The 26,694-nt window shown below is 56.2% G+C and overlaps 1 protein-coding gene across 3 annotated transcripts in view; it reads left to right on the forward strand.

Annotated features, from left to right (window-relative positions):
- Nucleotides 1-26,694, forward strand: part of CNTN4 (contactin 4) — a 476,106-nt gene that overhangs the window by 380,191 nt on the left and 69,221 nt on the right. For all 3 annotated transcript variants that reach the window (XM_080672715.1, XM_080672714.1, XM_080672716.1), the window contains exons 7-10: nt 9,742-9,939; nt 18,780-18,882; nt 20,263-20,447; nt 26,003-26,139. In XM_080672715.1, the coding sequence (XP_080528841.1) occupies nt 9,742-9,939; nt 18,780-18,882; nt 20,263-20,447; nt 26,003-26,139 (623 nt within the window). The remainder of the gene's footprint in view (nt 1-9,741; nt 9,940-18,779; nt 18,883-20,262; nt 20,448-26,002; nt 26,140-26,694) is intronic.

Consider the following 26,694-nt stretch of genomic DNA (forward strand, 5'->3'; position numbering starts at 1 on the left):
AGAGATGTTGATGAGGCTGTGAAAAGCAGAAATTAATGACGATTTGCTGGCGTACAACATTATATTAGCTTCAGATGCACAATATGGCGATTCAGCATGTGTACACATTGCAAGATAATCACCCAAATACGGCCAGTGGCCATCTGCCACCAGGCCCGGCCATGGGCCATCGTCCCCAGGCTGTACGGTACATCCCGTGACTTCCTTTGTAATTGACGGTGGGGTGTAGTCCTTTCCATGTATTGTTGAATGCGGTTTGCTAATATTTCGTGGAGGATTTTTGCATCTATGTGTATCCCAAACTCGGCCTGTAATTTTCTTTTTTTTTTTTCTGTGGCGTCCTTGTCTGGGTTTGGTATCAGGGTAACGCAGGGCTGTACCATGAGTTTGGAAGCTTTCCCTTCTCGTCTGTTTTTTGGAAGAGTCCGAGCAGAAGCGACATTCCGCCTTGGATTGTTTGTAGAATTCGCCTGTGAAGCCATCTGGTCCTGGACTCTGGTTTGTTGGGAGGTGTTTTTTTTTTTTTAATGATTTAACTTCACTTCTAGTCATTCGTGTCTCCTCAGATGTTCTGTTTTGTTGTGTGTTTTTTTTCACGTTTCACTCTTGGAAGACTGTATGCATCTCGGAATCGGCCCACTTCTCCTGAGCTGTCTCATCGGTCCTCTCTTACGATTTATACTTCTGTTGTATCCGTTGTGACTTCTCTTTCGTTTTTTATTTTTTTTTTTTGAGCCCTGTCTTTCTTGCTTTCCTTAGTGAGTCTAGCTACCAGTTTGTCCATTTTCTTGCCTCTTCAAAGAACCAGCTCTTAGTTTCGTTGAAAATGTGTATTGTCTCCTTAGTGTCTATTCCATTTATTTCCACTGTGATCTTTATTATTTTCTTCCTTTTACTGACTTTGGGTTTTGCTTGTTCTTCTCTTTCTAGTTCCTTTAAGTATAAAGTTAGATTATCTTGAGTTTTTTCTTGTTCCTTCAGGCAGGCTTGTTTTGCTATGAACTTGACTCTTTAGAATTTTCTCATAGAATTTTGTAGATCACATTCCTGCTTCCTTTTGGATCCCTGACTGCTTTCCTGTGCCACATTATGAACCTTTGCATCATGAACCTTCCTTAAAATACAACTTCGTTGAGAAGTGCCAATCACACACACACACACACACACACACACACACACAGACACACACACACACACACACACAATGTAAAAACTGAGCTCTCTTCTCAAATCCAAGACAAGGTGGGCAGAGGCTGCCCAAGGTGCCTTCTCTTTGCATCTAAGGTGACCCCTGAGGGAGTAAGTGTGTGTGGCATGAGTAAATTCATCAGGACTGCCATTCCTGAGAGTTCTGCAGGCCTGGCGTGAGGAACACCGCCCAGAACATAGAGTTACCTGGGGAGCAGACGGAACGCTGAGGCCAGCTCATTTGGAAGGACTTGACTGCTAGCTAGACGCATTTTACTTCGTGTAGGAGGCCGTGAGGCTCGAGGAGGGCTGCGTGGGAAGGAGAGTGAGTCAGAGCTGCCCTTGGAAGTCCTGACTGGCAGTGGCTGTGGGTTGCGCTGGAGCGGCAGGGAGCCTGGAGTTGGCAGCATGGCAGGACGTTCTCGGGCCAGTGACAGGCCAACGGAAAGGCTTACCCCCCACCCAGCTTCCCCAGTAAAATAGAAGCAAGGAAACCAGAAGCGAGCCATAAAGGGGGGAGAGTGGTGAAGCAGGCACAGGAGCCAAAGCACTCGTGGAATTCGAGTCAACAGCAGGACCCGCATGCTGAATCCCTGCCCCCAGCCCCAGGAGCCCGACTCCTCTCGGAGCGAACGTGGGATGGGGCAGAGGGCGTCACGTGGAACGGGTGTCAACACTGAGCCGGGAGCGCGTCATCACCTGATCTTCTGCTGCCATCCCACTGCCAAGGACACGTGGTGTTCTTTCCAGCAGTGGCCATTGACCGTCGATAGGTCTCCCTTTCCACGTGACGCAGTTCTCAAACTGAAGGAGTTTAAACGTGGCTGTCGTAGGGTAGCTGTGCTTCAAGGTAGAGGCTGGCTCTCCTTCGCCCTCAGGAACGGATCAGTGAAAAGTTTGAGGAGGATTGCCCAGGCCTGGAGCCAGCAAGCTCGCCGCCCTCGGGGAGGGAGGCCTCTGTTCTCACACGGAGGAGCTCCCTCTTGTCCGCGCTCAGCGTCTGCAGGGGAGGCCGGGAGGTGACCGCACACAGATGGATTCCGATCGCCCAAGGGGGTGTCTTCTACCGTTTCACATGCTTAAAACATCGAAAATCAAAGGGACGTTGAGATATTGGGCTGTTCTTGAAACTCACGCAGTTGGTTCTCGGACATCAGTCCCCGGGAGGCAGCAGGTGGCGCCACCCAGTGGCCCTTATGCGACAGCAGCTTCTCCAGCTCCACGGGGCTTCCTCCATCAGCAGAGGGGCCTCGACCTGGCAACACATCCGGGACCCTTTGGAAGCCTTTCCGTTTGCCTTTAATGTTCGTGTGAGTCTGTGTCTGTTCCATCTATACTCAGACTTGGCTTATTATCAAAACAATGTGTTGCCCTAACTGGTTTGGCTCAGTGGATAGAGCATCTACCTGTGGACTGAAAGGTCCCAGGTTCGATTCCGGTCAAGGGCATGTACCTTGGTTGTAGGCACATCCCCAGTGGGAGGTGTGCAGGAGGCAGCTGATCAATGTTTCTCTCTCATCGATGTTTCTAACTCTCTATCCCTCTCCCTTCCTCTCTGTAAAAGATCAGTAAAATATATTTTAAAAAAACAAAACAATGTGTTGCCCAGCCGGCATGGCTCAGTGGTTGAATGTCAACCTATGAACCAGGAGGTCCCGGTTCAATTCCCCATCAGAGTACATGCCGGGTTGCAGGCTCGATCCCCAGTGTGGGGCATGCAGGAGGCAGCCGATTCATGATTCTCTCTCATCATTAATCTTTCTATTCCTATCTCTCTCTCTCCCTTCCTCTCTGAAATCAATAAATATATGTACTAGAGGCCCAGTGCACGAATTCGTGCACCAGTGGGGTCCCTTGGCCTGGCCTTCAGGATGCAGGAGGTTGGCCAGCCAGGGAGGGACCGCCCATCTCTCTCACTTAGTCCCAATCAATAGACCCCAGCAGCAAGCTCACCTACCAGTCAGAGCATCTGCCCCCTGGTGGTCAGTGCACGTCATAGCGAGTGATTGAGTGGCCTTAGCATATCATTAGCATATTACACTTTGGTTGGTTGAGTGACTGACTGGATGACCAGAAATTAGCGTATTAGGCTTTTATTATATAGGAGATATATATATATTTTTTATTGGGTAAGTTGGAGGGGTATAGATTTTCTTTAAACCTGTGTAGATGGAAGTCAAGAAATTTGACATGTTGGTTTCTAAATATATAGAAACCAACATGTCAAATTTCTTGACTTCCATCTACACAGGTTTAAAGAAAATCTATACCCCTCCAACTTACCCAATAAAATAGAAGGAAACAAGAAGTGAGCCATAAAGAGGGGACTAGAAGCCAGACCCAAAAGCAGTGACTGAGGGCTGGCACCTACTAGAAAGTGTACCCCTTTCCCACCCTCTTCCCCCACCACCACCGCCACGTCGAGTGGTAAAGAGCGTGAGCTGATATCGGGCAGCAGATAAACAATGAATGCGTTCACACGCCCCGTTCCATCGGCAGGTCACTCCGAGCACATTTTCCCACATCTACTTGCGTAGACACACATCAGCTTAGCGTCAGCCTCGCAGCACAAGCAGGGCAGGTGCTGGTACAACTACCTGCAGGCACGGCCACTCTCTCACGCCCTTGAAATAATCCATCAGCGCGAAACGGCTTGCAATTCAGGGACTAGAATCCCAGTCTTCTTACTATTAACGATGTTATCTTTTCCTCACTAACACAGCTTGACTGCAGTAAGTGTAACTTGTGTGTGTGCGTGTGCATGCATGTGCGTGCGTGTGTGTATGTGTGTGTGCGCGCGCGCGTGTGTGTGTGTGTGTGTGTGTGTGTGTAAAAGTGCCAGTCCTTGACCGTGCCAATCACTACCTGTGGATGACTAGCATGTCACTGGGTCTCTTTGGACCCCACATTCCTCCTTTGTCAAAACCGGAAGTCGGACTCAACGGCGTAATCTAGAATCTGGGAATTTTAACGCTGGAAGGGATTCGAGCTCCTCTCCTTCGTCTCCCTCCGTGGACAGATGAGGCCTGATCCTCGCAGCTTAGACTGAATTCTGCGAGGATCCCACGGTTTCCTGACGAACCAGCGTGTCTGCATCAGCGCCTGCGCGGTGACCCATCGCAGCCTCTTCCCCTGGTGGGACTGACCCAGCCACGGCCCTTCTCCCACTCCAGTGTCCTCGCCTGTACCACTGAGGTTCCTTTAGATTTAAAACTTGAGGGACTAGGAAAGGCATCTCTGAAAGCCGTCTGTGCTCCCTGGGACGGATCTCAGAACTTCATGCCGCGTAAGTCAACTCCAGAAGAAATGAGTCGGGAGCAAGTGAGGAGCGCCCATCGGAGGATGTGAGCGGGTGAGTGTGCCCGGCGAGGCCGAGTTTGAGACGCGCTGGACTGACGTCTTCTTCAAAACACAGCCACCAGGCTCCCGTCACCGGTCACGGGGGCCCAACACTGCGGGACCAGGAACGAACAAAGAGCACGCCGGGTTCCTGTTCATTTCCTCTACGTGGAGGCTGCCGTCGGAACCCCGGCCCGGACCCTCCTGCCCTCACAGGTGTCACCGCACACGGTCCCGTGTGTCGCCGCCGAGCACCGGGAGCCTCGCGGTGTCTTAAATATTGCATCCAGGCGCGTGTTTGCTCCGTTGTTACAAATTGCCGGTGGGACGAGAACGGTCTGTCACTTCGGAGCGTGGGCAAACGTATCGAAAGAAATCTGTCGCGTGTGGGTGAGCAGAAGCACCGCACGGAGCCCCGACGGCTCGAGTGACAGGAGCCGCTCCCGCTGAGGGCGGCGCCCCGCACCTGTTTGCGTGCGTCCTTGGCTGTGGTCGGGATGCTGACGGCGTGCGGTGTGACCCGTCGCGGTGATGCTTGGCTCCGACAACAAGAGACTTGGGCTCGCCCTCGCCGGTCTGGCTCAGGGGACTCAGCGCCGCATGACCTCCCGGTGCCCCAGCCAAGAGGTTTTGGCTGACCTTTGTACCAAGGTCTCCCAGTATTGACGACGGTCCCGTGTCCAACTGCCGTCGGTGTCCGTCCTCAGCACTCTCCGCTGGCGACTCCTTGGCAGCTCCCGTGGCCCTTCATCGCCAGCGCAACGGCCACTGTGCCAAGTTATGACCACGGTTGGAGGAACGCGTTGCGTCGGCTGACTATTTTGTTGTTTGCTGGCGTTTAATGCTACCTAATGATCTTCCCCCAAACCAGAGTAATATAGTTAATAATCCTGAGATGACACTCACTGTTTCTTGAAGTCGTCACGTTACCAATTCAGGATCTCCCACCCTCGGCTTTGTGACCTGTTAATAAATCTTTGAGGGAAGCAGTTGTGTGTTGAAAGAGGGGTGGGCAGGAGGTGTCACCTAATAAGTTTGGTGTCACCTAATAAGTTTGCTTGCTTAAGCACCCGCCAAGGAATTTCAGGGTCACTTATGGCGTCTCAAAGATCTCTTACAAGATGTGAAAGGAGAAATGGGCTAATCTGCCCAACTTTGCTGAACCCGGTGTTTCTCCGGGTCATTGGATCCTGTAATTCTTTTACATCTGGCAGGTGTGGGCTGTGAGTAGAGAACTTTTATTAACAGTAAGTAATTAGTCCAGGGACCACAGTTTTGTGGGGTTGTTTTTTTTTTGGGGGGGGGGGAGGAGCCACGGTTTAAAAAACACTGCAATATGAGCTCAGGTTGATTTTCATCTCTCACTAGAGTCACCTAAGCCACAGAAGCAGTGACACCACAGTGATTCACTTATTTTTAAACAGGTTAGACAGCATGCTAATTGAGTATGTTCTTTACTTTTAAGATGATTAACTTTTAACGGTTCGGTGTGCTTATGGCTCAGAGCGCTGATACACACATTCGACCCCCCCCCCCCCCCCCCCCCCGCCACCCCGAAGCCTGCAGCACCTGGGCTATTATTCCCATTGGATGGATTTAGTTGTTGAAAGGTAGTGTTTCATGGGCTTTCCTGATGTAGCACAGGTCTGAATTTTGGTCTTCTGGTCTTATTTTTTTTTTTAGTTGAAATTAGAGAAATAAGCAAGCAGATGTATTTTATTCTGATATTTGTGGTCCATACAACTTCCTAGTTACTAAACCGTAGCCACTAGCAACGGTTTTGAAAAACGTCTTCAGGAAAAAACATATAGTTTCCCGGACTTGATTCCTGGGAGAGGGGCGGGGGGAGCTAATGCTGGGCTGGGAGGTGGCCCTCCCGTCTGCCTCTGACTGTGGAGGTGGTCCTGTGCACCTCCAGGCATGGAGCTCATCGGGGGGAGGGGGCGGCCTGTTCTCACCCTCCCAGGAGGCGACACGGTGCTCGCTGCGTGGAGGAGGCTGGCTTTGCCCGACACTCACCAGATGGAGCGCGGAGGGCTGCGCTGTTGGGTAGAATCTCTAGTTCTTGTGGGAAAACTGCCACCTGGATGGCAGACTCGATCCCCATGGGGGGGGGGGGGACGGGGGGGGGCATGCAGGAGGCGGCCGAGTGATGATTCTCTCTCATCATTGATGTTTCTCTCTCTCCCCGCCTTCCTCTCCAAAATCAATAAAAATATAACAACAGCAACAATAAAGATAAAAGAACGAAAAGAAAGGGATCTCTCTCGCTCTCCCTTCCTCTCCGAAATCCATAAAAAATGTGTTAAGACTGTTTTGATTACTGTTAACCATAAAAAAGTGGTGAGTGTTCTGTATAGGAAGCCGGAGTGACCTTGCTGCTCTTTGGACTCATGGGAGACCACACCTCGGGGAGCAGGAAGGGGCAGGGAGTGACCAGAGCTGAGGGAGTCCGTCGGTGCCCTCGGGGCACAGCGGTTTACCGCCCTTCATTCTCGTCCCCATCCCAGGCTCCTCGCTGAAAGGCCAGGCGTGTCACACGTGCTCAGTCACACCACGCTCGCCTAGTCCTCGGGATAGCTAGACGGCCCGGGAGCTGTTCCAGGGCAGGGCGGCTGCCATCCGCTCCCCCCGCCCCCCCCCCACCCCCCCGCCGGCACTCCGGGATGAGGATGTATCCACGCAACAGCTGCTCTTTTCTTGTCCCTCTCCGTTCACGCCCGGGTGGAGGTCCTATTTCTCCAGCTGATGTTTTACAACACACATTGACATTCATGGGACCAGCCACCCAGCCGGTCAGGTCAGGAATGTGTAGCGTGTGTTTGCTACCCTCTGACAGCCCCAAGCACTAGCAGGTGTCCTCAAACTGCGGCCCGCGGGCCACATGCGGCCCGCCGAGGACATTTATCCGGCCCGCCGGGTGCCGCTGCCTGTCCTGCTTAGCAGCCAACGCGTCCCGGGCCCGCAGTGCACATAGGAATTTGTTCATAGTTTTTTTAAAAAACTGTAGTCCGGCCCTCCAACGGTCTGAGGGACAGTGAACTGGCCCCTGTGTAAAAAGTTTGAGGACCCCTGCGACTAAAGTAATGGGGAGAGCGTTCAAATCGCAGGTGAGTCGGAGGGAGCAGATGGACAGAGGCCCGAGAACGGCTCGTCTCTCAGAAGCACGGAGAGGCTGGAGCAGTTCCTTTGCTTCTTCGTGCCAGCGCTTCTCCGCTAATAGAAAACGATAGAAAGTACGGGAGCCGCAAAGCCTTGGGCAAGCGCCACGCGCACGCTTGGCAAACCCTCAATGCGTGTTCCCTTGACTTAAAGACATTGGACTTCTCTTCGCCGACCATCTCTGTGCCCTCTAGTCCTCTAGAATAAGCCTCGGGGACTGAGCTGGGAGGATGGGGACTGAGCTGGGAGGACGGGGACTGAGCTGGGAGGATGGCACTGAGCTGGGAGGACGGGGACTGAGCTGGGAGGACGGGGACCGAGCTGGGAGGACGGGGTCCGAGTTGGGAGGACGGCGACTGAGCTGGGAGGACGGGGACTGAGCTGGGAGGATGGGGACTGAGCTGGGAGGACGGGGACTGAGCTGGGAGGACGGGCACTGAGCTGGGAGGACGGGGTCCGAGCTGGGAGGACGGGGTCCGAGCTGGGAGGACGGGGTCCGAGCTGGGAGGACGGGGACTGAGCTGGGAGGACAGCGACTGAGCTGGGAGGACGGGGATTGAGCTGGGAGGACGGGGACTGAGCTGGGAGGATGGGGATCGAGCTGGGAGGACGGGGACTGAGCTGGGAGGATGGGGATCGAGCTGGGAGGACGGGGACTGAGCTGGGAGGACGGGGATCGAGCTGGGAGGATGGGGACTGAGCTGGGAGGATGGGGACTGAGCTGGGAGGACGGGGACCGAGCTGGGAGGATGGGGACTGAGCTGGGAGGATGGGGACCGAGCTGGGAGGACGGGGAGGACGGCGACTGAACTGGGAGGAGGGCACTGAGCTGGGAGGATGGGGACTGAGCTGGGAGGACGGGGACTGAGCTGGGAGGACGGGGACTGAGCTGGGAGGACGGGGACTGAGCTGGGAGGAGGGCACTGAGCTGGAGGATGGGGACTGAGCTGGGAGGACGGGGACTGAGCTGGGAGGATGGGGACTGAGCTGGGAGGATGGGGACCGAGCTGGGAGGACGGGGAGGACGGCGACTGAACTGGGAGGAGGGCACTGAGCTGGGAGGATGGGGACTGAGCTGGGAGGACGGGGACTGAGCTGGGAGGACGGGGACTGAGCTGGGAGGATGGGGACTGAGCTGGGAGGAGGGCACTGAGCTGGAGGATGGGGACTGAGCTGGGAGGACGGGGACTGAGCTGGGAGGAGGGCACTGAGCTGGAGGATGGGGACTGAGCTGGGAGGACGGGGACTGAGCTGGGAGGACGGGGACTGAGCTGGGAGAACGGGGACCGAGCTGGGAGGACGGGGACTGAGCTGGGAGGATGGGGACCGAGCTGGGAGGACGGGGACCGAGCTGGGAGGACGGGGACTGAGCTGGGAGGATGGGGACCGAGCTGGGAGGACGGGGACTGAGCTGGGAGGACGGGGACCGAGCTGGGAGGATGGGGACTGAGCTGGGAGGATGGGGACCGAGCTGGGAGGACGGGGAGGACGGCGACTGAACTGGGAGGAGGGCACTGAGCTGGGAGGATGGGGACTGAGCTGGGAGGACGGGGACTGAGCTGGGAGGACGGGGACTGAGCTGGGAGGATGGGGACTGAGCTGGGAGGAGGGCACTGAGCTGGAGGATGGGGACTGAGCTGGGAGGACGGGGACTGAGCTGGGAGGAGGGCACTGAGCTGGAGGATGGGGACTGAGCTGGGAGGACGGGGACTGAGCTGGGAGGACGGGGACTGAGCTGGGAGAACGGGGACCGAGCTGGGAGGACGGGGACTGAGCTGGGAGGATGGGGACCGAGCTGGGAGGACGGGGACCGAGCTGGGAGGACGGGGACTGAGCTGGGAGGATGGGGACCGAGCTGGGAGGACGGGGACTGAACTGAGAGGATGGGGACTGAGCTGGGAGGACGGGACTGCGTGCTCTCCGTTCACGTTTAGCGGCGGGAAAGCATCGCGGGCGGCGCTGGGCATGTGTCCTGTCGCCGCTTCTCCCAGGAGCGCAGTGGCGGCCCAGAGCCCCAAGCCGTGTTTGTGATGCTCTCTCCTTGGCCTCCAGAGCTGAGCTACGCCTGGATCTTCAACGCCTACCCCTCCTACCAGGACAACCGCCGCTTCGTCTCCCAGGAGACCGGGAACCTGTACATCGCGAAGGTGGAAAAGTCGGACGTGGGGAACTACACCTGCGTGGTCACCAACACGGTGACCAACCACAAGGTCCTGGGGCCGCCCACCCCGCTGACCCTGCGGAACGACGGTGAGTGCCCGCGTCTGGGAGCGCGTTCTTCGCGGCGCGGCGCTGGGGGGGGAGCTGTGGCGCTGACACGCACACCGTAACTGAGTTAAATGGAAGGGAAGCTGAATGCCTTCTACATTCGGTGCCCATGTTCTCCGCTTGGGTCAGGAATAACTCCAGGAATCCACGTTGGAAAACGAATTGGCAAGCTAATGGCGTGTCTCAGCGGGGCAGGAGGGTGAATGTGAATGGCAAAGGGATCGCTTGCTCCTTTCCTTCCCACTTAAACCACGTGCCCAGGCAGCATGGAGGGGGGCGTTGAGCAAAGAGGTCGTTAGTCATGTCCCTGTGATTGAGTCTTCAGTGTCGGGAGAGGTTGATAATGATCCAAACAGGGTCCAGATTTATGATACTGAGGTCAGTTCCCACCACAGTGATACACGGTTGCCTCCCGCACGTGCCCCACGGAGGGGTGGGGATCGAACCTGCAACTGAGGTGCGTTCCCTCCAGTGGGAATGGAACCTGAGACCCTGCTGTGTGCAGGCCGGCGCTCTAACCACTTAGCTCACTGGCCAGGACTTGTCTCCACATTTGATCTCTTGCCCCCTGTGCTGAAGGAACTCTACTGGGGATGGGCGGCGGGCGGGGGGGGGGGGGCGCGGTGGGAGGGGAGGGCAGGGGCTATGAACCGCAACCCCCAGCACAAGGGCATTTGCAGACAAACAGCCTCTGCAGAGAGGGTCAGAGCATCTCGACAGCGCTGGCTGCCTGGGAAATGTCAGAGCAAATAATGTAGATTTCAGTCATTCATTCGTTCATTCTCGCACTTGACGTGTTTATGTAGCACATGCCACGTGACAGGCCTACCCCTGTGCCAGAGACCAGAAAGGAAGGCCCCTGTCTCGTGGCACTTAGAACATTTTGCTGGAGGACACAGGTGACAGCAGACAGCCGCCGAAGCTAAAGCTGATTGTGTTAGGGAGCAACCGATAAATCCGTACGGCCACCCGGAGGCGCTGTGCGGTGGGGTGTCTCCTTTAACAGGGAAAGCCTCCCCTCCGAGGCGGTGCCGTGCCTGAGACCTCAAAGCCGGGCCCAGGAGGTCGGAGGGAGGGGCTGAAGGCTGAGTCCACATCACGTGCAAAGGCCCTGGGGCCCGCATGAGCCCTTGGCTCCTTCCGGGAGCTCCGGACCGTGAGCCCGGGTGGAGCATACTGAGCAGGTGGAGGGGGGTCTGAGTTGAGGTTGGAGGGGAATCGGCCGGCCACAAGGCTGTGGAGAGAAGACTGGCTTTTATGCCGGTACCATGCGGAGCCCGAGGGGATTATAAGCAGAGAGTGATGGGCGTTTTTTAAAAAGACCTGTTTGCTCTGTGGGGAGTAGACTTAAAGACGCGGGAGTGGACGCCGGAAGCTCATCTAGGAGCCGGTCGCCGTCATGGGGTGGGAGCCGGGGGCAGCAGCGGGAAGGGGGAGGTGGGGAGCTCGGAGCCAGGAGCCGGTTCGCAGGCCCGGCTGCAGGGAGCGCTGACTCACCGTGGGAGGAGGGGGGAGGAGAATCAGATGACACGCAGGTTTCTGGAGCAGCAGCGGGGTTTCTGGGGGGCCATCCACAGATCGGAAATATTATTTCAGCCGTTATTTGTGGAGCCCACAGCGTGGCTTCTCCCTGGGCAAGAGGGCCGTCTCGGCAGCAGAGGTTCGGCCGGTGGGTGCGGTGTCCCTGCCGGCCCTCCCCGCCCCACGCCTCTGCCACAGCGGGTGGCCCACGCACGTGGCCCAGGACCGAGCAGGGCCTCCGTCCAACCCTGTCCCGATGCTAAATTCATGTCGCGGGAAGCTGAATTCTTATTAAGTAAAAATGGAAGCTCATCGGTTTCCAGGGCGAGGTAGGCAGGGGAACGATTCTGTCAAAAGCTGTCACTGCTCTCCCCGACCAAGGGGTGAAGGGCCTTTTCCACGAGACAAGCCCCGGTGGCATTTTGTGCAGAATTATCTGAAAAGACAGCCACTCCGGCCTCTGCCCACAAGGCCCACACACCCAGGGCTTGCCCCGCGGTGCTGCTTGTCGGGGTGAATCACGTAACAGATGCCCTGGAGGGCGGGCTCAGCTGCACAGAGACCCAGCTGAGGGGACGCAGGCCAGAACCCAGGATCAGCCTGCCCCTCCACCAGGCAGCAGCCCTGCCTTCGCCTCGGCTCTCAGATCTGCCTTGTCGTGTCCAGGATGTCGTCCTAGAGAGGACACATGCTTCTCATTGGAATATTTCATCGCAGAACTTGTTGACGAAGGATCTCAGATTCCGGCCATGATGCCTATCCGTTCTTCATTTCCACGGGAGCTGCACAGAGGAAATTCACTCCGTGTCTTCCCCTCGGAGGCTGGACTACATAAAGGGTGCTCAGACTGCATTGCACAGCACAGAATAGGTCGTTTACGGAGCCCCTGTCTGGAGGTAAGAGAAAGGGCCAGGAACGCCCCTGACCGGTGCCAGCCAGGCTGTGGCCTCACTCAGGGGCCCAAAGAGCTGGGCAGGACTAAAAGTCAGGAAGGAAAACAGTCATGGGACTCTGGGGTGTCAGCCCAGACCTACCCCAAACACGGAGACAAGTCTGTCTGGCTTTTAATTCTCTAACAGCGTCACGGGTGAGGATCTATGGGCGTAAAGCCTGTTTCAGTAAGAAGAACATCGCAATGATTAAAGAACGTGGGACAGTTTGCTACACTGGCATCGCTAATCTGACTTGATGGCATCTTAGTGGCTTTCGCCAGTTTGGAGGCTTGGCAAGCTCAGGAACTCAGCCTTCACCTCTGCACCCCCAGCACGGTCAACTCCATCTTGGGACCACGGGGACCCAGAGTCGTAGACGGTCAGTTAGGAAGCACCTGTCACGTACCCGTTGTGTGTGGGACAGTGTGAGGTGAAAGCATGTGACCTCAGCCCCTGGGAGCCCACGGTCTTAGAGCAAGCCCAATGAACGAAGGCTTCTAAGGTTGCATGTTTTATTGGAATTATGGAATTGAGTTCCAGGAAACACATGTACAGACAGAAGGCTTTGGAACGAAAGAGGGAGGTCGAGGCGTCGGCCGAGAACAGAAATGACAGGGCACATTCATTTGCATCTTTTGATCATGCGTTTACCCAAAAACTGTGCCCTGGGTACGGTTGTATATTTGTCCTTAAGGATGCAGAGTCTGTGTTCTCAGCGTCGAGTCTGGCTGAGGAGCCGGAGTGCCGATGGAGGCAGCCGCAGGGCCCCACTGGGGAGAGCAGAGGATTAAAGCAGATACCTGTGTCTCTCCCGCTAAAAGCTGCTAAGTTGCAGTGAGATTGTGCAACAGTCACAGCCTGGCCGACAGGAAAGCTGGCCTGGGCTCGAGTCAGCCCAACCTCCCACGAAGGGTTGTCCAACCTCCGAGAGAGGAAAGGAATCTCAGGCAGCGGGCGCAGTATTTGTTTAAACCAAGGTTGCCCAACGCCTCCCGCAGGCCAGCCCTACCCATGGCCTGTGTTTTGTTTTTTTGTGTGTGTTTGTTTTTTTTTGTAAAGAAAGTTTCAAATGTTTCTGCATAGAAATGTTGAGTCTTTAGGGATAATTCCTAGATTCTCTATCATCTTTGCCGCTGTTGTAAATGGTAGCTTATTTTTAATCACATTCTCTGATTAGCTAGTGCTGATGTATGGAAATGCCATTATTCTTGGGATTCAACATCTGGCAAGCTTGCTGAAATGTGTTGTTTGTTCTAAGCGTTGGTCTGTGATTCTACTCATTCTCCCAAACTTTTCCGCCTTCACCATTTCCTCTAAGCCAGGCCTGGGCCAGCTCGAGCTCATGGGCCAAACACAGCCCACCATCGTTTTTATAAATAAAGTTGTGTTGGAACAGAGCCTTTTTTTTTTTTTCATATTGTCTTTTTCCAGCTCCAATGACAAAGTTGAGTCTTTTTTTTTTTAATATGTTTTTATTTATTTTAGAGAGGAAGGGAAAGGCAGAGACAAATAGAAACATCAGTGATGAGAGAGAATCATTGATCTGCTGCCTCCCGCACACCCCTTACTGGGGATCAAGCCCGCAACTGGGGCATGTGCCTTGAGCAGGAATCGAACTGTCGACCACGGAGCCACACCGGCCGGGCCAGAGTTGAGTCTTAACAGAGAATGAATGCATGGCTCACAAAACCCAAATCATTCATCTCTGTCCCTTTACGGAACACCCCTGCCAGCCCCTGAAATATAATACCTTTAAATATCTGAAGACCATCCATCAAGACTTGGTCTTTGTGGCTCCAGCACCGTGGATTGGGGCCAGCATGTGCAAGTTAGAGGGAGGGAGGGAGTGTTGAGCTCAACACAGAGTGAAGAACGGTTTGGCAGGAGGAATATAAAAGCGCTTCCCCCAAGTCTGCTTCCCTTTTCCTAAAAGTAGGTGCCCGTTTCATGAATAGTTCAAACGGGAAACTGTCAGCGAATGACCTCAGGGCTTCTCTCTAACCCGAGTGTCCAGGACAGGCCTGGGCACCTGCTCTCTACCTGTGCAGGAGAGAGCCTTCTGGGACAGCTCCGGAGAGCTCTGCGCCCCATCGAGAAGGAAGGAACACGGTGCCGGTTTGATTGAGCTCCCATCACGGGGTGTACCTGCACATCGCACAGGTGTCTGAGGTAGAACCCCACGTTTAGCAGGTGATGCACAACCTTCTGCCTCCTCCCTCGTCTCCTCTCCAGCTGGGGAGGTTCTTGCTTGGACGACTGTGGCCTCACATTCGACGGGACTTAACCGCAGGGACGGCGGACAGCGGCGGCAGAGAGTCCTTGGACAGTCAGTCCTTCGACCCCACAAGGGCCCCTTCCACCCGGGGCACAAGTCCTTTCCAAAGGGGCAAAGCGATCAACTCAGCCAAGGGCGTCGGTGTGACTAATCGGATATTTCCAAACATTTTATATTAATGGAACACACATCCCATTTCCCAAGGAAGCCCATGTGGAAACCTCTCAGAAGACAATTTTTTGCAATTTCTGTTTTTCAACAGATAATCCCACTCTGTGGGTAACAGTCCCTTCTGGTGGTTTAATGTAGCAAAACCACAGATTCCAGAGACGGCAGGTGTTGGCAAAACCTTATGGCGCACGACTCCGCCAACACAGCGCTCTGCAAATGGCAGTTAAATAAGTGGGGTGCGCAGCTGATTTCTCCTTCATGGCCGGTGATGTTGCCAGTTATCTTGCTGAATTCTGTGTGCTCCTGGACATCAGCGTCAGCCTATTGATTGTCCAGGGCTGGCCCGCCGGCATGGCTCAGGGGTTGAGCCTCGACCTATGAACCAGGAGGTCATGGTTCAGTTCCCCGTCAGGGCACATGCCCGGGTTGCTGGCTCGATCCCCAGCGTGGGACGTGCAGGAGGCAGCTGATCAATGATTCTCTCTCATCATGGATGGTTCTATCTCTCTCTCTCCCTCTCCTTTCCTCTCTGAAATAAAAGCATATTTATATTTAAATAATAATAGTAATTGTCCAGGGCTTGAAAGGGGAATAGTTGTTGCCACAAGGTAGTCTGCAGAATTCAGGCTCTGGATGGACCTTGTCCCTGGTGCGACCCCATGGCGAGCGCCCTCCCAGTGGCCCGCCCACAGGAAGTGTCCACTGAGGTTGGGGGAACTTCCTGCTTTGGCTTCACACCTGTGGCGGCTACAGAAGTCCTTAAGGCCGTGGTTCTCAACCTCCCTAATGCCGCGACCCTTTAATACAGTTCCTCATGTTGTGGTGACCCCCAACCATAACATTATTTTTGTTGCTACTTCATCACTGTAATTTTGCGAAAATAATGTTAAGGTTGGGGGTCACCACAACATGAGGAACTGTATTAAAGGGTCGCGGCATTAGGGAGGTTGAGAACCCCTGCCTTAAGGTGTAGTCCCTGGTCCAGCAGCAGGAACACCAGCTGCGAACTGGTTAGACATGCAGATTCTTGGGTTCCGTCCTTACTCACTAATCGGAGACTCAAGCCCTCGGGTGGCTTATAGCTTAGGACCCACTGGTTTGGAAAGAACACCTAGGAATTTCCAGCCACGTCTTCCCCAGGAATAGCTCTTAGACTCATTGAATGCACAGTCACTGCCTGCATAGCCCGCGTTACCATGCCATGCCCAGAAGACGTGCAGCCCACACAGGTCACGGAGGCGGCCCTTGGGTCTGTGTGGCCCACGTGGGCGCCGGGGCGAGGCCGGCTCCTGGCATGCGCTTGCCGTGCAGTGCCTGTGTCTTGAGTTAATTCGTTGGGGTGCAGGTATAGCAGAGCCCCTGGCTCCTGAGGACTTGGATGCGCAGAATCTCAGGCGCTGCCACCTTCACTAGTGTGATGGGGGCTCTCCTGCTCCCAAAAGCGGAAGACGCTGACCTGCCTTGGAAAGCGGTACGACTCCCTTTTGTACTTTATGTTTAAAATTAGGCAGAGTGTGTGGCCTGAGCAGAGCGCGCCGAATGTTAAAGGCCCACGTGCCCGACGCGTGTGCAAAGGCAAGGACACGGCAGTTTCCCTGCACGCACTGCACAGGCGCACCTTCACCCTACGGAACACCGACGCCGCTATTTGGCAGGAAGCCTCTTATGTCTGAGTTCCTACAAGATGTGCTACTGCCCGGCCGGGGTGCAGCCGCGCGGGGGGCTGCTTCAAGTGGCTGCTGTGTGTGCAGTGGCTGCCGTGTGTGCAGTGGCTGCCATGTGTGCAGTGGATACAGTGTGTGCAGTGGAAGCCGTGTGTGCAGTGGAAGCTGTGTGTGCAGTGGAAGCCATGTGTGCAGTGGATACAGTGTGTGCAGTGGCTGCCGTGTGTGCAGTGGCTGCCGTGTGTGCAGTGCCTGCTGGGCGTGCAGTGCCTGCTGGGCATGCAGTGCCTGCAGTGTGCACAGTGGCTGCCATGTGTGCAGTGCCCTCTGGGCATGCAGTGTGTGCAGTGGCTGCTGTGCATGCAGTGGATGTCGTGTGTGCAGTGGCTGCAGTGTGTGCAGTGGATGTCGTGTGCGCAGTGGCTGCCATGTGTGCAGTGGATGCCGTGCGTGCAGTGGCTGCTGGGCATGCAGTGGATGTCATGTGTGCAGTGGATGCAGTGTGTGCAGTGGGTGCTGTGTGTGCAGCATAGCCTCTCCCACCTGCCTGCGGCCGCTCACATCTCCTCGCGGTTCCCGGCGTCCACGGAAGCCCTGTCCCTAGCAGAGGGGCTTGGACCCAGCAAGGTGTCTTTGGAAGTAAAAGCGCGAGTTGTCCGAACAGGCAGACGACCCGGCTCCTGCAGGCGGAAGGGGTGTCACTGAGAGTCTGTCCCCCGGGCCATCCTAACCCTATCACGGGCGTGCTGCTGCTTCGCGTCGGTGCGTGGCCTCAGCGCGGTTCACACCCTCTCCTCTCTGTGAGCAGCTCGAGGCGGAGAAGGCGTTCTGGAACACTTCCACCCACAGCCTCGTTCCCATCGCCTCCCACTCTGCGCGTCGCCAGCGCCAGCACAGCTGCAGACAATTGCGTCCCCGCGTGTGCAGGTGGCCGGAGGAGGGACCGGGAGAACGCACTCCTGTGTGAGGGCCTTTGTTTCTTAAAAATGATTAAAAAGGCAGCAGCTTTTCCTATTCAGTGTGGAGAGTAAAGGCCACAAGAGTTAAACTGGAAGAAAGAGTCCCGTAAAGCGTAGCCTGTGCCAGATGTAACCCCATTAAACGGACCCGTTCACAGGTGTTCCTGAAACTGCAAACACGGGCGAAGAGAATGGCTTTTCCCACGTGGATGGCTTTAATAAGTAGCGACGATCTCTATGCTGATGAGCGTTCTGCAGACAGTGCAGACTGCGCCGTCCCTCTCTGACCCACGTCTCCACATCCTGCCGCCAGACCACACTGCATCCTTACTGACAGCGCCGCCCCTGGCCACAAACAGGCGTAGCAACCCGCGCCCGCCCCACGCGACCGCATAACCGCCTGCACCGTCCGTGTGAGGAAAGCGTCATCTTCAGTGAGGGACCTCGCACAGGGAGCCTTGATGATACTCACCAACATGGCCACGGTTCAAGGCCCGGCCGGGGCGCATGCCCGGGTTGGGGCTCGATCCTATTCTTCTCTTACATTTTTTTAAATATATTTTTATTGATTTCAGAGAGGAAGGGAGAGGGAGAGAGAGAGAGAGAAACATCAATGATGAGAGAGAATCATGGATGGGCTGCCTCCTGCACACCCCACACTGGGGATCGAGCCCACAACCCGAGCATGTGCCCTGACTGGGAATCAAACCGTGACCTTCTGGTTCATAGGTCAGTGCTCCACCACTGAGCCACGCCAGCCAGGCACTATTCTTTTTACACTGTTTCAGAATAAAAATCCTGGCATTGGAGGCACTCATTTACCTTGCCTGGAGTAATTTAGGGTTAATTCGAGTTAGCTTGGACGTGAAAGAGGAAGGAATCGGTGGCCACAGGTTGATTGCTCAAATGGTTTTGCGTACAGACATAATGCAGAGGGGGTGTTCTGTTAAGTATTTAAAATTTTCTGCCATGGGTCTCCCCAAAATGCCTCTGATGTTCCCGGTGACTAAGACTCCGTCCCCTTCCTCTATATTTTTTTATGACTGAAAAAAACAATAACAACAACTATGTCTGCGAGTGACGTGGGAATGAATCATGGAGAACTCGGTCCTGGCGGACGGTGGGCGCTGTGACGCGTTTTCTGTCGCGTCCCCGCGCCCGGAGCCACCCCTGCCGGCTGGCGATGGGACCACCTGCCTCAAATGAGGGGGCCAGCTGTGCCCCGGGCCGTCCGCCGTGGGAAACACGCCCGCGAGTTTTCAAAGCCCTCCGAGACTCAGCTCCTGGTCTCTGTCCACAGGGGTGATGGGCGAGTACGAGCCCAAAATCGAAGTGCAATTCCCGGACACGGTGCCGACCGCCAAAGGAGGCACGGCCAGGCTGGAGTGCTTCGCGCTGGGCAAGTGAGTCCTGGTCCCTCCGCCTCCTCGGGGCTCCGGGAGGCCGCCTCGCCCTGGGGAGGGGTGGCTGTCATTCGGCAAATGCGGCCCCTCACCGCAGAGAGGGGAGCTGGGGTGGCCGGGGAGGGTCAGGCCGCCACCCTGACGTGGCCAGGAGGAGGGGGGAAGGGCAGTTCGGAAAGGGGTGCCGCCCCACATGGACGACCTGAATGACGGCGACACAGGCCTTCCCTGGAGGGTGAACCTAGAGACTCCATTCCAGTCCCAGTTCCCCGAGGAGGCACCACCCTTCCCTGGAATTTCTTTTTAAGTCGCCGTTCTCCGCCCGCTGCTCGGATAGAGACAGAGGAGACCGATAGCTCTAGGAGACTCTATTGCCCAGAGCCGTCTAGAAATCACTCACCTTTCCCAGGGCCTGCCGAGTAGCACTGGCTCAGCAGCGCGGGGACCAGGGAGCAGCCCCGAGCGGTTCTGTCCGAGGGCGCAGGCCAGGGAGGATGGGCACCATGTTGCCAGCAGCCCTGCAGGCCGGGTTTGCCATGAACGATCAGAACTGCCATCGGACACGGAGCCTCAGGCCGTCGATGCATGTTAACGATGCATGTGAAGCTCTCCTCCCACCCGACCTGCCCGGCGAAGCCAGGGCTCACTGCCCCCAGGACCCCCTGTGCCCAGACGTCGCTGAGGCCACTCTGGCCCGACCCCGTGTCTGCGCGCGGTCTCCGTTCGCGGGCAGCGGCATGTCCCGCCGCCACGGAGGAAGCAGTTCCCTTTGCAGCTTCAGTTCCAGGTCCCGTGGAAGGTTTTTCCCGTGTCCGTGTTTCTCAGTCATGGCGGCATGCGCGACAGCGGTGTCTCGACGTTGCTACAGTGCAGTGCACTGACCGTCCTGTCCCTTTTTTATTGGCTTCAGAGAGGAAGGGAGAGGGAGAGGGATGGAAACATCAGGATGGGAGAGAATCATGGATCAGCTGCCTCCTGCACGCCCCCTATTGGAGATCGAGCCCGCAACCCAGGCAGGTGCCCCGACCGGGAATTGAGCTGTGACCTCCTGGTTCATAGGTCGGTGCTCTACCACTGAGCCATGCCGGCCGGGCTGGGAAACGTTTGTATTCTAATAGGAGCACCAGGTCCCTGGTAACACTGGCGACGTGGCGATGGGTAACGTCGTAACAGTGATGCCTGCGCGCGTGTGCGTGTGTGCGTGTGTGTGTGTGTGTGTGTGTGTGTGTGTGTGTGTGTGTGTGTGACGTCGGGGGGGCGCTCTCCTGGGCAGGCTTCTCGGTTTAGACCCGGGAAGGAAGAGGTCGTTGGGAGCTCAGGATCCCACGTTCAGTCCTGCTTTCCCGCAGCTCATTCGCCGCTTTCTGTTCTCGCCTCCAGTCCAGTCCCCACGATTGTCTGGAGGCGGGCGGACGGGAAGCCCATAGCGAGGAAAGCCAGGAGACACCAGTCGGACGGGATCCTGGAGATCCCCAACTTCCAGCAGGATGACGCGGGCTTATACGAGTGCGTGGCCGAGAATTCCCGAGGGAAAAACGTCGCGCGGGGACAGCTGACTTTCTACGGTGAGTTCCCGGGGTTGGGGGCCGGGGGGAGCCTGTGTGGACCTTAAAGCGTAAGCTGGGGCTTGCAGTGGGCTTTGGGGAAGGACCGTGCAGAGGAGGGCCGTGCAAGACCTCGGCTTGCTGCTGAATCTGCACCCCTTTCCCCCCCCCGCGCCCCCACCCGGCGGCGCTGGATGTGGGGAGGGGCGTGGGCGAGGATGTTGACGAAGCCCAGGAAGAAATCAGGCTGATGTGTTGGGGCGATGCTGCTGACACCGGAAACGTGTCATTCCTCCTCCCAGTTTGTTTTTTTATTATTTTTTAAATCTCTATGCTTTTCTTCATTCGGATCTTGATTTGGGGCTCGTGGTAATCCTTGGTCATTCCTCCTCTGGTGGCGATTTCACGAACCTTGGGGAGCGCCCGCGGCCCCAGTGTGGCTGATCTGAGTGGAGTGGGACAGAGCTCTCATCCCGGACGTGACTTGCATGCGGCTGTGCCTGTCCACTCAGGTCCTCCGCACGGACCCGGCTGTGACATGAATGTAGAACCTCCCGAGGCACATGGTCATCAAAGCAGCCCACGCGGAACCCTGTTAGGGTATCTGTTTGGGATCCAGAAAAGGGATTCCCTCGGTGGGGCATGGAGTTCTGCCAAACGGGAACACGCCTGAGCGCATCCGTCCGGGTGTTGGGAAGGAATGCATGGATTGGCTGCTACGCAAGAATGGTTCCGGTGGGAGCTAGTCTCCTGCCCGGGGCCATGTGGATATGTGTGACATCGTTCTCGGGCCAAACAAAATCCTCCACTTAAACACTAGCCTGCTGGTGTCTTTGGTCACACATTTAATTCACTCACCCCTCGTGCCCCGGCGGGGCCAGACCACAGGGTTTCTCGGGCTTAGCTGGCCCGCAGGCCGGACGTTCCCCACCCAGGAATAGAACGTGCTCCCACAATCGCCTCGGCGGCACCTGCCCTCCTTGATCACCCACCTTCCTCAGCAGGAGCGAAGACGAATGGTGCAGGCCAAGGGCGGACCCAATGGCAGGGGAACCTGTGCTTTCTGAGGCGGTGGCCGTTGGGGCCTTAGTGGATCAGCTGAAAAGCTAAAGCCATCACAGCTCCTGGGCAGGAAAAGCTAAGCGGGAGGCAGGGGTGTCCAGGGAGAGCCACTGGCGGCCTTTGCTAAGTGTCTAGGGCCATGGTCGGCAAACCGCGGCTCGCGAGCCACATGCGGCTCTTGGGCCCCTTGAGTGTGGCTCTTCCACAAAATACCATGGCCTGGGAAAGTCTATTTTGAAGAAGTGGCGTTAGAAGAAGTTTAAGTTTAAAAAATGTGGCTCTCAAAAGAAATTTCAATCGTTATGCTGTGGATGTTTGGCTCCGTTGACTAAAGAGTTTGCCGACCGCGGCCCTAGGGTACTTTTTTCTCACCAGCGTGGTAATTACTTCTTGTCGGTCAGGTAGGGCCAACCTGAAAGTACTCAGGGACATGGCCACTGCTATTTTACTCGTGGAATAGACTTTTCCAGTCAGTGGTGGCTGGTCCTTCATGTCATCGGAGCCGCTCGGCGGACTGAAGAAAGCCATGGTTTCAGGTGCTCTCGGTGCGCTGGGAAGGTGCTCAGTGCTCGGTGGCCGGGAGGTGGCACTGTGGTTCCTGGGGCATCCCTTTCCCTCCCTTGGGAGAGTCGTGTCCCCCCCGCCCCCATTGCTGTTCTGAGAATTTCCTGCCCCCGGCCCTGCCTGTGCAGGGAGGTGCTTTCCCAGGGGTCCAGCTGGAGAGGGAGAACCAGGTGTAATCGCCTCCCTTTTCCGCGAAGCCAAGGCCTCCATGCGCGGAGGGCGGGTGCTGGCGGTAACTCCTGGCGGTGACTCCGTCTCCCTCAGCCGTCAGCCACCCCGATGGTAGGAGCTCGTCGGGTCGGGGACGTCCATGGGGCTGGGCCGCTGCATCTGTGGTTATTTCTCCTCAACGAGCACATCCGTGACCCAGAAATTGCGGAACTGTCTTCCCTGTCACGGAGGAGCTTAATTAAACAAAAGTGTCTGACTGTCATTTTTCTGTGGTGTTTTGGTCTCCATTGGTTTTCCCAGGACCGTGTTCCTAACAGCCAGCTGCCTCGATCGGCAACTGGAATGAGTTATTACAAGTAAAATCACGCACCGATCACAGGAGGGGGCGGGCCCAGTCGCTTAGCCAGGAAGCTGCGGGCCGTGTAGACCAGGGGTTTCTTACATGGAGACGGGCTGTGCCCAGGGAGTACGGACCCGGGGTTTCCGCTTAGGAACCTACTTCTGCTTCGGGTCCCAGTCCTTGCCGTCCGTTCATCAGCTCTTCGCCCCCGCCCCCGGCGTGCCAACTCGGGCCCTGCCTTCACCCCACGGCCGCTCCCTTCCTCGCCCGCCCGGAGGCCTGCGGGGCGCCATCCCGCTGCTGCATTCCACGGTCCGTGATCTGCCCGCAGAAAAGAAGCCGGGCTGGCGTGAAGATCTGGGAAGCGCCTGTCTGTAGGTGCTCAACTGAAGCCAAGTTCCTACCTTTGGGCTCAAAAAACCGCCACCAGTGAACGTCGACGCACGTCCGCCAGGCCTCGGGAGTTGAGTCCTGTTCTCCGAGGGGGTGTGAGCAGCGAGGGGACGTGATCTGCGGGGCTGCGGTCAGCTCCGTCACGCTAGTGTGAACGTGCCCTCCTATCTGCCCTTCCCGTTAGGCTTTTTTAATAGTTTTTAGTGTTGTTATGTTTTGGGGTTTTTTAATATAATTTTTTATTGACTTCAGAAAGGAAGGAGAGGGAGAGAGAGAGAGAGAGAGAGAGAGAGAGAGAGAAACATCCACGATGAGAGAGAATCATTGAACGGCTGCCTCCTGCACGCCCCACACTGGGGATCCAGCCCACCAACCAGGCATGTGCCCTGACCGGGAATCGAACCGTGACCTCCTGGTTCATAGGTTGATGCCCAACCACTGAGCCACGCTGGCCGGGCAGATTTTTTTAATTTCTAAGCTCTAAGGCTCATGCTGGCATTTGTTTCCATTAGAAATTTCTGGTTTGGGAGGATCGGGGAGCCAGATAGCCCTGGGGATTGTTGGGCCACTAAGTTCACGTAACATCCACCGTCAATAGAACTGGGTGTCAGGTGCGAAGCTCGCACGATCCCAGCGGCTGGAACCCAAACGCAAGCATCCATGCAGGTCCTTCCTGGCCGTGATTGAACCGAAGATGGAAATGAAGGGATTGTGCATCGTCCCGGAGATGAACAGTGTCAGCGGGTCAAGTTCAACACAACCGTGAACCTTATATTTGAAGGTGCCGCGTGAGATTAAGACCTCAGATGTTTTAGAGAGATTCTTCTATTTCACACCCAGAAAGAGCATGTACCGCCCAAACCATGGTTCTGTTCTCCTGTGTGGGTGTGTTGAATTCTATCCAATATGTGGGACCTACCTACATTGCCCAGAATTCAGATTCTACCTACCTTCTGAAATAATAGTGCTGAGCCATCCAGCTCAGGCCTTCCTCAGAGATGGTGTTCAGGTCTGGAGTTCTAGAACACAGTCTAGACCAGGGGTGGGCAAACTTTTTGTCGAGGGCCACAGTGTGTTCTTAAACTGGACCGGAGGGCCAGAACAAAAGCATGGATGGAGTGTTTGTGTGAACTAATATAAATTCAAAGTAAAGGAGCGGAGGGGAGAGCAAGAGAACCCTCCGCTCTTTCGGCTCCGCGGGCCAGATAGAACAGCCGAACGGGCCGGATCCAGCCTGTGGGCCGTAGTTTGCCCACGGCTGGACCCGTGGTCAGCAAACTGCGGCTCGCGAGCCACATGCAACTCTTTGGCCCCTTGAGTGTGGCTCTTCCACAAAATACCACAGCCTGGGCGAGTCTATTGTGAAGTGGCATTAGAAGAAGTTTAAGTTTAAAAAATGTGGCTCTCCAAAGAAATTTCAATCGTTGTACTGTTGCTATTTGTCTCCGTTTACTAATGAGTTTGCTGACCACTGGTCTAGACCATCAGGGATAAACACCGTGGGCCCACGTGCGTTATAAAAAGGGAAGCAAGCCATGCCTTCTGCCAGGCTCAGAAATGGCCTTGGGACTGGGCGACCCGAAGGTGTAAGAGAGAGGGAGTTAAGATTTCCGTCAGCCCAGAACCTTAGCTCCGAAAACCCCCCGCGGAGATGTGATTCATCCACCCTGAGCCGGCAGCAGCCGCGTGGGCCTTTGCCCCGCGTGGGCGCTCTGCACTCCACTCGCGTGTTCACAGAAGGATTAGCTCATCCCTTGCCGCTTATGTAAGATGCTGTTTCATCCCCCATCTCCCCGGGCCCGTGTCCAGACGTGGCCTTCTAAGGGAAAATGTTTCTATCATTGCCAATGGGGCTTCTGGGAGCGCATTCCGCTTCCAGAACAAAGCAAGGGCCTGAGGATGTCTTGCAAAGGCTGACTTGGTCGTTGGCTTCCCCTGGGCCTGCACGGATGACCTCTGAGCCCTGCTGCCACGCCCCTTGACCTCCGTGACCCTGCTGGAGCCGGCGGGGCCAGCCCTCTGAGGGTTCGAGGAGTGAGAGCTTTGTACGGTCTTTGCGACACCCTGACTGCCCTCCCTCCCCGGCCCACGCCCCTCCTCGGACGGCCAGGTTGGCCCCCAGCACTCTGGGGTTTTGAAGGAAAGCAACGAACGAGCCCAATTGTCCTGGAATCCCCTGTCTCTGCACGTGGTTTCCACGTTTCTTTCGGAGCTTCGACTTGCCATTGCCTCATACGTTACATTTTTCCCCTCCTCGCTCTCTTTGAAAAGCTGGCTTTGTTGTTAATAGTCCACCCAGCTTTCTAGAACTTTCTCCGTTGCTTTGCTTTCCTGGGCTCTGTGGGGGGTCGGCATCCAGCAGGTGGAAGTGAAACAGGCGCACCACAGCCATCAGCCCATTGCCCCCCCGCACCCCCGCCCCCCGGCCCGTGCTCCCAGCAGAGCTGAGAATGCAGCTGCTGTGGGGCTGGCTCTGCACGGCCGGCGGCGGACACGGGGCAGCGGAGCGGGGCCCCTTCAGGGAGGAAGGGCGCGGCCCTGCATTCACGTCGATTGGTGGGGTTGGTGTCATACTGTCCCTGCGAGCTGACCCTCCCGGCCTCGCCTGCCAGGCAGCACGGCTCCCTCAGCAGAGGATTGCTAAAACTGTGCTCTCCTCTCTGAAAACCATGAGACTGCTTCTCGGTGGCAAAGGGAGAAGGCATTCCTTCAGGCCTCTGGACACGGCTGCCGGCTAAGGGACTTGTCCCCTGCTCTCCCAGTTTTGTTTGCTATCAAGCAAGTAAGATACAGCCCGTCCTGGCGTGGCTCCGTGGTTGAGCATCGACTTATGAACCAGGGAGTCACGGCTCGATTCCTGGTCAGCCCAGGTTTCGGGCTTGATCCCCAGTAAGAGGCACCCGATCGATGTTTCCATCTCTCTATCTCTATCCCTCTCCTTTCCTTTCTCTCTAAAAATCAATAAAAACTTATTTTAAAAAAAAAATTTTTTTTTAATAAGTTGAGCAGACACTGATGCCCATCTTTGCTTTCTAAACGGCTGCAGCTCAACCCAGTTGGATTCAAAAAATAAGCGACATCCACGTGGCCATGGAGGACAGTGTCTCCTGGGAGTGCAGAGCCAGCGGGAGGCCCAGGCCCACGTACAGGTGGCTGAAGAACGGGGAGCCGCTGTTCGCTCAGGTAAGCAAGCAGCGGCGACGGCGCTCGGTGCCGACGGTCATGTCTAAGGTGGCCCTGTTGCTATGGAGACAAGGAAAGGATGAGTCGTTTCCAAAATAATGTGCAACTGGTTGCCATTAACAGTGAAACACGTGCAGGTGAAGGCACTTGGTAAGCAGACCCTGGCGGCCGGCTCGTCGGCGTCTAGACTGGAGCGTGGTCCTCCCACGTCAGCGTCCCTGGCTCTGGGATTGGAAGCCATGCAGACGGCCCGGGGCGCGAGTCTGTGCTGAGAGAGAGAGCGGTGTGCGGGGCACGGTGAGTGGGCCCCAGGCATCCAGATGCCCTGTCAGTGCCGTCTCGTCAGCCCTCTGCGGGAGACTTCTGGACAGCGGGGTGCAGTGGGCTCACCGGGCAGACGCCCCCTCTGCCTCCAGCATGTGGAAAGGGGCAGATTAAACACGAGCTCAGGACCTCTCATGCCACATGGAGTGAACTCTGCAAGTGATGACGGGCTGGAGGCACCGGCTTGCAGGCTCGGGAGCAGGCAGTGGGAACGGAGAGCTCAGGTGTAAA

Source organism: Plecotus auritus (assembly GCF_963455305.1).
Source record: "Plecotus auritus genome assembly, chromosome: 6".
Lineage (NCBI taxonomy): Eukaryota > Metazoa > Chordata > Mammalia > Chiroptera > Vespertilionidae > Plecotus > Plecotus auritus.